Source organism: Pseudophryne corroboree, chromosome 10, assembly GCF_028390025.1.
Source record: "Pseudophryne corroboree isolate aPseCor3 chromosome 10, aPseCor3.hap2, whole genome shotgun sequence".
In the NCBI taxonomy this organism is placed as follows: domain Eukaryota; kingdom Metazoa; phylum Chordata; class Amphibia; order Anura; family Myobatrachidae; genus Pseudophryne; species Pseudophryne corroboree.
The window spans coordinates 103,012,047-103,022,972 of NC_086453.1; the positions used below are offsets into that span (position 1 = coordinate 103,012,047).

The window sequence follows — 10,926 nt, forward strand, 5'->3', positions numbered from 1 at the left end:
AACTGCACATGCGTCTAGATCCCTAAAAAGTTGGGAGATCCTGCGGGGTGCTGGGAGATGACTAAACAGACGCACATAGATATTCCGTCTGATAGGGGTGTTATGGGAGTGTCACAGGCAGTGGCGTAACTGGGCTTTGGAGTGCACTGTGCTGCCCCCTCCCCCTAAGTCATACTTTCCAACTTTTAAACTTTCCTCTCCGGGGGAAGCCCAGGGAGGAGAATCAGGTGGTCATGATGGGGGGAGGGCCAGATTAGGCACATCATCAGGCCCCACCCCCTCATGGTAAAAATGCTGCGCACAAATTTGAATAGGGGGCAGGTCTAAAATGGCAAGATTATAATAAAATTGCGTTACTATGCCCCGCCCCCTCCCTTTGGACCTCGGAATTCACAGCAGTTATCTCCTAATTCTATCCACTTCACTATGAAGTGGGCAGAATGTGGGAGGGGTTCCCACTCTTCCTGGGTGTGGAGGACTACCTGAAAAATCAAGGGTCTTCCATAGGTTCTGGGAGAGTAAGCTCCTGTGAGGGGGATGGGGCACTGCTCCAGAGATAATGGGCACATTCCAACATTCCCAGCACCCTGCTAGCCACATGCAAGGATTATGGGGCAGTGATGGTGCCTTCCAGAGAGCCCAGTGCTCTGTATGGTGCCAAAGCTCGCACATCCCTAGCTACGGCCCTGGACGTATGAGTGGTTTCGGGCTCAGACACTTAATCGTGTACACTGGAGGCCATACTCTAACGGAGATTCTCTACCTAGAATGGGGCTACTGCAAGTCCTGATAGTGTCTCTGATGGTTCCAAGACCCAAATGTATTAATCCTTAGCAAGTGATAAAGTGGAGTCGGATAAAGAGTGATAAATGACCAGCCAACCAGCTCCTAACTGTCATTTTTCAAACACAGCCTGTAACATGGCAGTCAGGAAGCTGATTGGCTGGTACTTTATCTTTCTTTATCCATCTCCACAATATTTCTTGTTAAGGCTTAATACATTTGGGCCCAAATGCAGTTGCTCAAAGTGAGTGTCCCAGTTCTTGCACAGTCAGGTGCACTGCTGTACACCAGGAGAAGGGCTTGTACTAGCAGTAGCATAAAGTCGCTGACGCCACTATGGCCAAAAATGCTAATGCAGAAGAGGGTAAATCCGAATCAGCCCCAAAATGTTTATCATCAATTCTTATGGTGCTTAACTTTTTATTCTTTTGTGTTTTTATATTTTCTAAAAGCAGAGAAAGATATGGATGATTTTTACTTAAAGAGAAAACACTTAGCAGAATTAACACGTGGTACACTCCCGCTTCACGTCATGAAGATGAATTACGATCATGATGGCTACCTGGAAAAATCACAGACGCCAAGACGGGTCATGTCCCAGGAGCATATCCTCTCGGACAATCACTACCCGGCTCACTATGATTATACTATACCCAGAGACCGCCTCATCTCTCAAGAACGTCTTCTTTCCCGTGAGGTTTTGCACTCGCAGGAGCACCTTCTGTCTCCTGAAAGGATACACCATCGTGGGCCACCACCATTCCAAGAGATGCGTCTGGGGCACCAGAAGGCCTTTTCTCACACCAATGTTTGTGCTAGCACCCCAATGCTAGACCGTCACCACATGATTAAAATGAATTCCCACCCTACATCTTCCAATTCCCCCAAGACGACATGGGATATGGCTAACCACACCGCCAATCGACGGCAGGCCTTTGCTGCCAAACGTCAAAACACCATTGAGCAACTTCAATTCATTCCTGGCCATCTCCCCAGCCAACATCTGCGTACCGGGAGCAAGAATGAGGTCACTGTTTGAGCTGCTTCTTTTTACTGTTTCTTTGTTTTTCCTACTTAGAGAAAGAGGCAGTTGATTTTTGTTCTGTGGCTTCTTTACTATTTTCCCATGGCTTACTTTGTATTCATCGTCTCTAATGGAAGAATAAAACAAAGTGAAGAACACCCCGGTTTTCTGGGGTAACGAAGAGGGAGTGATTAGCATATTTATTTGTTTTATTGGTGACTTTAGTTTTATTGCTATGTCACTTGAAGCAGCCTCCACCGGCCAAGTGGATGATGTCAAAGATGATGATATTAATCAAAGAAGCGCATTGAGAGACGAAAAGGCTGCCAGCCTTTGAATTAAATTGGGAGATATTAATTGTACAGCACCGAATGTGGCTGACGGTTAGTTTGAAAAGACCATAGGAGAAAGGGTACATGGAAATAGAGTGAAACCTATAGTGATTTCTCTTTGCGTGTTTGCCAGTAAGAAGATATCATCACCGAAATGAAAATGTCTGGTAATCTGTATATTATCAGGGTTAGGTCAATATGTGACTCCAACTGGAAATAAAAGTTGCGCCATATCTTTTCTACAATAACCAATAAGCTTAGGATGAACACAGTGATGTGACAGAGTAGCACTGCAGAGACAAGCCTGTAACGGATACACGCTTGATTTTTTTTTCCCCTACTAAAAACTTCGCCCCTTTTTCTAGCAGAGGAACTCCGCCAAATACAATCACATGTAACAGTCAATGCAGCTGGTTCAGTACAGCACAAACTGTGCCAAGTATTCAATCCAATATTAATATGATTAACTTTCTTTAAAAAAACATAAGCGGCTGCAATTAACTGCATTCAGTTTCATAGCTTATGCTATCAATAAAAACAAGGATTACATTGGAAAAGATAGGTTTGATCGTCAACAAAGTATGCTTCTCTTAAAGTGTATGTGTTGACTTATTTACTATCCGCATCATCACCCTTTTATTCAAAATCCTAACTTGCATCAAAAGAAAGCCATTTGGTTTCTGACATTGCAGTGTCAACGCTTCATATGATTTGGTCGTTTTATTTATAAAAAAAAAAAAAGGAACAAAAAAAAAAAGAGGATCGTGCCATAAAGAAATCTTTATTTTATTATTATATTTTTTATCTCAATGATGTCACGCTATTTCAGACTTCTTTCTCAACTTTTTATCTCCAGGGCATCACTGAAATTGCTGGCAACCTGGCCTGTAAAGTTCCCCCTCCCACTTTATACACTTCCATGGAGCTCTCTCAAACACAAATGGCCTTAACTGTTTCAATAATATCTCCCCTCAGGCAGTCTTTTTAATTAATATACTAAATACAGATTTTGTGTATTGAGCCAGCTACAAATTTATAGTTCTGCCACGTGTGAGACTTCCTTTTTTGCCGTATTAATAATGACTTAGATGTTAGCAAGCTACAGTGTCCAATTTCCTGAAAATCTAAACATGATTAAAGGGAAGATGTACTAACCTTGGAGAGACATAAAGTGGAGAGTGATTAATATGGGATCTATTCATGAAGCAGTGAAAAGGGTGGAGAAGTGAGCTGGTGAAGAAGTTGCCCATGGTAACCAATCAGTGTTGAGCTAACATTTATAAAATGCATTCTATAAAATTATACGTGGCTGCTGATTGGTTGCCATGGGAAACTTCTCCACTGGATCACTTCTCCACTCTTTTCAATGCTTCATAAATCGACCCCTAAGTACCAGACAATCAGCTCCTAACTGCCATGTTACAGTCTGTGTTTAAAAAATTACAGTTGGGAGCTGATTGGTTAGTACTTTATCTCTCTCCACCTTTTCTCTCTCTAAGTATTGATACATATCCCCCTAAAACAGTCACCTGATTATTGGTGTTGAACTAATTGTACTGATACAGCAATTCCTGTTGACATTTATTCGACTGGCAGTCCTACATACAGAAATCACCTATTGCTGCTGAAAAGAAATTAACATTATTGAGATGGTGAATACATCTTCAATAAACAATACAATGCCCAACTGTTATATTATGGTGGATTTATAGAGGTGTCACAACCACATTGATCAGTGAAAGGGAGGGATCCTCATCCTTTGTGTAGCATGAAAACATGAACAGATATGTTTTTTAAACTGTCCATAGTGCTAAATTACAGTATATTTGCTGCTCTAGATGTGATGAAAATGTTCCCTGGATTATCACAGGAATATTCATTTTCCAGTGGGCAGATCTCTTTTCAGCACTGTGCCACTGTAAATTGCACTATTTAGTGCTCTCTGCTAATGTTATATAATTGTAATTAATTTTTTAATGCTGGTTTATATGTACAGTTAAGTGATGTTTAAAATGAGGGTCTGTAAATGCCTCCATTTACACGTCAAATTAGAAGTTTTGCTCACCTTATGATTCACATTACCACAATAAATCTTGAGACATTGATTTTTACCACCCACTGCTAAACAGTAACCCTAGTTGGTAAAAAATGTAGTTCTGTTTAATAAGTATAAAGGTTGCATACAGACTTCCTGAATATTTGGTTGCAGAATAACAGTTACATTTGAAATATTCATTTAAATAAGGGAAATATTTTTTGATGGATGAACCCACTAATGTTTCATAATTTGCAAGCAGGTTTTAGTGGGAGAAAATACTGCGTCACCACATTTAAAAGGCCAATTAATCCATTAATACCAGCCCCATCACAAACCAATGAGCAACTCTAAGACATGTAGGGTATTTACAAAGCAGCACCTTGTGTAAGATGCCACTTCATGATAGGTTAAAAGCGACTGCGAGTGCCGTTTTAAATTTTCACCTCCAACCCTCCGGGAAGCTTAGTAATTAAAGACCGCAGATTGACGGTCTTCACACACGGTCTTCACACAGGTGCCTACACTCATTCCCAAGTCACAAAATGAATACATATACTGTATATGTGAAGACTTGTTTTATTTATTTCTATTATTTTCAATCTGACAATTTTTACTGCTTAGACCAGAGAAGCAATAAGAAACAATATTATAAGCATGAAAATCCATACACGGTTTTCTTTCTCCTATTTCGATTGAATGGGGTGCATTCAATATGAAATTTCGTACTTAAGCATTTTGTAATAAAAAAAAAGAAGGGAATGATAGGGGGAGAAAAAGATGTGCAAAGAAAATTCTGGAGGATCCACATTGTATTTAGAAGATCGAGGCATATATAATGCAAAAGATCTAGTCAAGGGTCAGGTGATAGATATAAAGAGGACATCAGGAGGGAGATATTGTTCCAGACAGAAGCTATTAGGAGACATATTGCCATTGGCGCATGCCTTCCTCTTACACATTGCAGGGAAGATTTGAATATTTTAGAAATGCTCTTTGAGGTTAAAAACCAGTTTATGAAGGCTATATAGAAATTTGCACGGTCGGTTTGCTGTATTATGATCCTCCAATTTTGGTTGAGAGAGTTCTTCATCTATTTAGTCTTCCTATCCCAGCACATTTGCCGTTATACCACTCTCAATAAAGCATAGGCACACATCAGATATTTGTTCTTTGGACAGTGGGGTTGTCAGAGGGATTAACACTTGGTGAAATGTGACTGCTGAGCATAACAGATATTCTGAAGCAGGCAGGCCAAATCTACACTGCAGGGTCTCAAAAAAAATCATACACTTGTGCATAAGATACATATTTATTATTCAAGTCAGGTCCTAAAAGATTTGCCACTCAGTTAATGCTAATTTAAGGTCAGGAGAAAATTCCAAATTGTGGAATAGCGGCACGTATATGCCTGACCATGTACTCCAACATTTGATTTTAGCAAGAGTCCCAGCAGGTGAGTGAATGCACCATGAGAGGGCATACCAACACAGAGAGGGTCTAGGAAGAATTGACTTCACATTCACCAAATACAATAGGCCTGAATGAAACATTGCTTATTTTACCTAGAGACGTGAATTTATCTGTTGATAACATTGTAGCGCTTGGGTGAGTTAAGCTGCATAGGATCAGCCCAGATCTGCCACTTTATGGCTTAGGACAAATGCTGGTGGTTGTACTCCGATTTCTGAGACCAAGTTTAATATGTTTTATAGGATGTACATCTCTGATTTATGCAACCTAATAGAAAAAAATGAAGACATACGGCTTACAGCACAGGCATTAAGATATTAAAATATTTCTGTTTAATGCATTAATACTTTATTACCAGGAAATTCTTATTTTACTCCAGGTCCTAGGATCACTGCTAATGGTAGGTATTCATTTTGGAGACTTCACTATTTACAGGTCATTGATATTGGGATGGCAGATGTATCCACATGTAGTTCAGGTTGTCTTGTGTTATGCTACAGTATATCTAGAAGTTTCTCAATGGGTGTAGGTAGAAAGGAATATGTTTAAGAGTTTGCATTTCAAACAATGTTTCAGATATCCTGTATTTTATTTCCCAGAGATGCGTATTAAGAAGTTTATTTGGCACGGGGAAGTCATTGATTGTAGAAGTGGTTTTGTTTTGATCTTGTTCAGAATGGAAAACATTGTCTTATTGGCTATCCGGCTCTCACGTCTTTCAGTTAGCCAATAGGGTGACTGTTTGAGATCTGAACTTGTGCTAAGTTGGCGAAAACAGAAGAACCACTCATTTCTAAATGATTGTAATATGGAAAACAACATATCCATAAATAGGTTCTTATCTCTTTTTAAATGACTCACATTTGGAAATGCCAAGAGTGTTTCTTCACTTTGTCCAAACATTTGCTGTAGATAATTCTCATAGCTTTAATGGGGTTTTTATTAATACTAGGCTGAACTGTGAACAGATTGCTGACAATTTGTAAAATAGTTGATTTGTGTAAATTTGGTGGAAGTTTTCAGTTGAATTTTGGGTTTATTGCATACGCCAGCGGTTCTCAAAGGTTTTTGAGTCACGGGGCTCTAGAGTATCATCATTTTTTTATGGCACCCAAAGGCCAAAAGTTTCTTATTGAGAAATTCAGAAAAAAATATAAAATTAAGTAAATTGTGTTTATATGTCATCCGTAGGGTCAGTTATGTGGTGAGGGACAAGATTCTCTTCTGTTTGTTTACATATTTTATGATTGGCAGCTACTAGCACTGGTTTTGTCTATTACATTGGCTATAAATAATTTTAATTGGTCCTGGACCATCAACCCAAGGCACCCCTGCATGTACCCTGAGACACCCCAGGGTGCCACAGCACACAGTTTAGGAACCACTTGTATATGCTATTCGTTTATAGTGACTTCTTTTATCACATCACCTCAACTAACACATTTATGTGCATTTCAGGAACTGGACAGAAATCTTCCTTACTAAGAATGATGTCACAATACTGTGGGTTTCTGCAGTCTTCTAATTCTTGATTACTATAAGGAACATGAAGTTAGTGCTAATAAGCCACCATTCTTTTAGAGATCTGGAAAATAAACACATTTCAATAACCACCTCTACTATTCCCTGGTTAGACCATGTAATTAGTTTTATTTGGCAATCCTATATATATATATATATATATATATATATATATATGTATATATATATATATATATATATATATAAAAGAAAAGTGAAGAATAGCGCCTAGGACAATCCTAATTAAGACACACTGATAAAATATTATAGGATCAATTAAGATATTAAAACACACCCCATCAATCAATGGGTGGCAGCTTGAAGAAGTACTCTGCCAAAGGACGAAACGCGTTGGCATTGGGATTTGCTGCTCACCCGATACTTCTAACAGTGGACAGATAAGCCGTTTTTATGTTTTTATCTTGTACGTATGCTACTTGCATTTGCTTCAGGATTTTAAATTGAACATCTGGTTATGGAACTGGGATTTGCTGTTCACGCGACATTTCCAATTGTGGATAGATAAGCTATCTAATTGTTTTTATCTTGTACGTTTGCTACCTGCATTTGCGTCAGGATTTTTTGTATTAAACTTTGTTTATATTTATAATTTGATAAGCTTCTGTATGGTTACTGGGACCAGCAAGGTTCCTGATTTCAGAGTTTTATGCGGATTTTAATTTTGTGAAAACAGTACACACTAGGTTTGCCTTTTGTTTTCTAATTTACATGTCCTAAAGTGTCATCCGATCAAAGCTGTCCTCAAGAAGCTAAGTTGTTCTTTTTTAAATTTTGCACATTGCACACCTCACAGGGTGAACTGGCTATACAATAATATCTTAATATATAACACTATTAGGCGCTCTCTTGCACTCTATTTTTTTATATATATATATATATATATATATACAGGTTGAGTATCCCATATCCAAATATTCCGAAATACGGAATATTCCGAAATACAGACTTTTTTGAGTGAAAGTGAAATAGTGAAACCTTTGTTTTTTGATGGCTCAATGTACACAACCTTTGTTTAATACACAAAGTTATTAAAAATATTGTATTAAATGACCTTCAGGCTGTGTGTATAAGGTGTATATGAAACATAAATGAATTGTGTGAATGTAGACACACTTTGTTTAATGCACAAAGTTATAAAAAAATATTGGCTAAAATTTACCTTCAGGCAGTGTGTATAAGGTGTATATGAAACATAAATGAATTGTGTGAATGTAGACACACTTTGTTTAATGCACAAAGTTATAAAAAAATATTGGCTAAAATTACCTTCAGGCAGTGTGTATAAAGTGTATATGAAACATAAATGCATTCTGTGCTTAGATTTAGGTCCTATCACCATGATATCTCATTATGGTATGCAATTATTCCAAAATACGGAAAAATCCGATATCCAAAATACCTCTGGTCCCAAGCATTTTGGATAAGGGATACTCGACCCCTGTATATATATATATATATATATATATATATATATATAAAATCAATGTGTCCATTTCATAATGAGAATACAAAGCATTGGTTTTAGTGGAGAGGGTTGGCAACCAGGGCTGTTGTCAGCTGTGCCGGGCCCCGGTACTGGGAGGGAACGTGACTATATCGGGGAGGTGTGGTCAGGCCCCCTCCTTACTACCATGGTAAAAAAATACTATGTGTACCACCATGTACCAGAGAGAACAGCAGTGAATTGTGCAGCTGAATTATACAGCAAGTGGTTTAAGTGTAGATTGGCTCTGTTTCCCTAGTTTGGAGAGGAGAGGGGGATATTCGCTAATATATTACATATGTTTTAAGAAAAATCTATTTTTGCTGATCAAGTGGTTTAACAATTAAATTATATTTATCTCTATTAATATAGTATCATAAGAACTAGAGCAACTCCTTTAGGCTTACAGGCAGATGTATAAAATTCAGGGAAGAATTTAGGATGCTAGGCTTTGGGCTCACAGTATTTGGAGAGGTAGGTTTCCTGTTGAAAAACATCTGCATTGCACGTGGCGGTATTTAGTGCATGATATTCTCCTTATCGGCAAACCGTCATGGTAAATAGAGTACAGTGACTGACTGCACAAGCAGAGACCGCACGTTTACTGCAAATCTCAGTGAATTAAATGGTAATCGGATGCAAAGGCACTAATAACGTGGAGTCCGTTTGGTCGGTGTTGGGACTTAAGGCAATGGGAAGAGAGTGATCATTAAAATCCTGATTAGGAATTAAAACCAAGTGTTCCAACCTCTGTTGCATTGTCATCATCGCTGGGATGGGAACAGCTTCTGTCTGGTGTGAGTGGAATGGGCAATGCCAATTTACAGAAATCCAGCCAGCCTAGGTTAGGAAGAGGCTTTCTAAGCTTAGGAAACAATAATAGAGATCATTGAAATTTGGTGAGTTGCTTTTGTTAAACAGACGTAGGGATTTGCACATGTGCATCCTCCTAATCCATAATCTTCCTGCCAGGCCTCATTTTGTGATCTTTTTGGAATTTTGTTTTCTCCCCTTTATCCAGTATCAAAGTGCACAAGACCAAGACCCATTTATAAACATAACATAAAAATAAATATGGTTTGCCCTTAAAAAGTAAAACTCTTGACCACCTACCTACTCAAAAGTGAATGCTTATTTTTAACACTGCTTTTCAGACAAAACTGTCACTGAAACACTAAGAAAAACACTGTAAAGTATAGAGATAACTTAAGCTTAACATTGATAACATTCCTTAAGAAAGTAATAAAAGTGTAACTATTACGCAACAAAATTTGAATTGAATTGAATTTTCATAAAAGTTACATTTGTTGGTCCAGAAAGTGGCCTGTGGGCAGTTCTCAATAAAAGTGGAAAATGGAGCAACATACAGAACTTTCTATGGGGAAAATTAAATTCAACGCAGTGGACGCTGTGTGCCGTTCCGGAATGGCACATTGCACCTGCCAGTATTGCAATGGCAGTGAGGGAAAACTTGCACCACATCACACTTAAGTTGTATCGGCCCCTATGGGTGATACAGAAAGTTACCCTAGATACTAGAATAATTACAGTAATGTACTGTCTCTGAAATGATCCTTCAGAAGCTATTATTCATACATTTATAATGAAAAATGGATACCAATGACATAGGACATGTGAAATGATTGGAAATTTTGTTGGGTATAGATATGTTTAGTTTTGGTTGCACTTTCGTAAGATATGCATTATCAGAATATATTACGTACCCGGGTTCCAGTGCTTCACCTATCAAGGCAGGTATACAGAAATCTGCTACCGGCCGTGATGCTCTGCTCTTCTCTGCAGAAGGGGAGTGTATTTCATACCACCAACATTAATGAAAAGTTAAGTTTTGGGTGAAAATATCCTTTAATACGGGAAAATCCACTAGTATGTGCAAAGTATATTGTGTCTTACAACAACATTACAACATTGAGTAAAAATAAAATCACAGATCAGATGTGATATAAGATCTACCTATATACATAGCCTTACATTATTTAATTCTGCAGAATATCCAACACTTCGTACTGACAATGGTATCCTGAACTTGGACCAAACCTGTTTACTCAATACATACTATAAATATGGTTTGAACATAATGTGTTCTTTTTTATTTATGTTTTTGCTTTTGGATATATAATGAGCTATTGCACTATTGGGTTCACCAGAAGAAATCAGTGTTAGGGTCCACCTTTTAGTTAAAAATGTTTATATCATCAACCCAAGGCAAACAAAAACCTCTTTATATTATTGT

The 10,926-nt window shown here is 38.1% G+C and overlaps 1 protein-coding gene across 2 annotated transcripts in view; it reads left to right on the forward strand.

Annotated features, from left to right (window-relative positions):
- SHISA7 (shisa family member 7) overlaps positions 1 to 7,786 on the forward strand; it is a 349,002-nt gene extending 341,216 nt beyond the window's left edge. The window contains exon 6 of one of the 2 annotated variants that reach the window (XM_063942679.1): positions 1,236 to 7,786. In XM_063942679.1, the coding sequence (XP_063798749.1) occupies positions 1,236 to 1,822 (587 nt within the window). In that variant the 3' untranslated portion in view covers positions 1,823 to 7,786. The remainder of the gene's footprint in view (positions 1 to 1,235) is intronic. The other variant, XM_063942680.1, reaches the window with a different exon arrangement.
- The last annotated feature ends 3,140 nt before the right edge of the window (positions 7,787 to 10,926 follow it).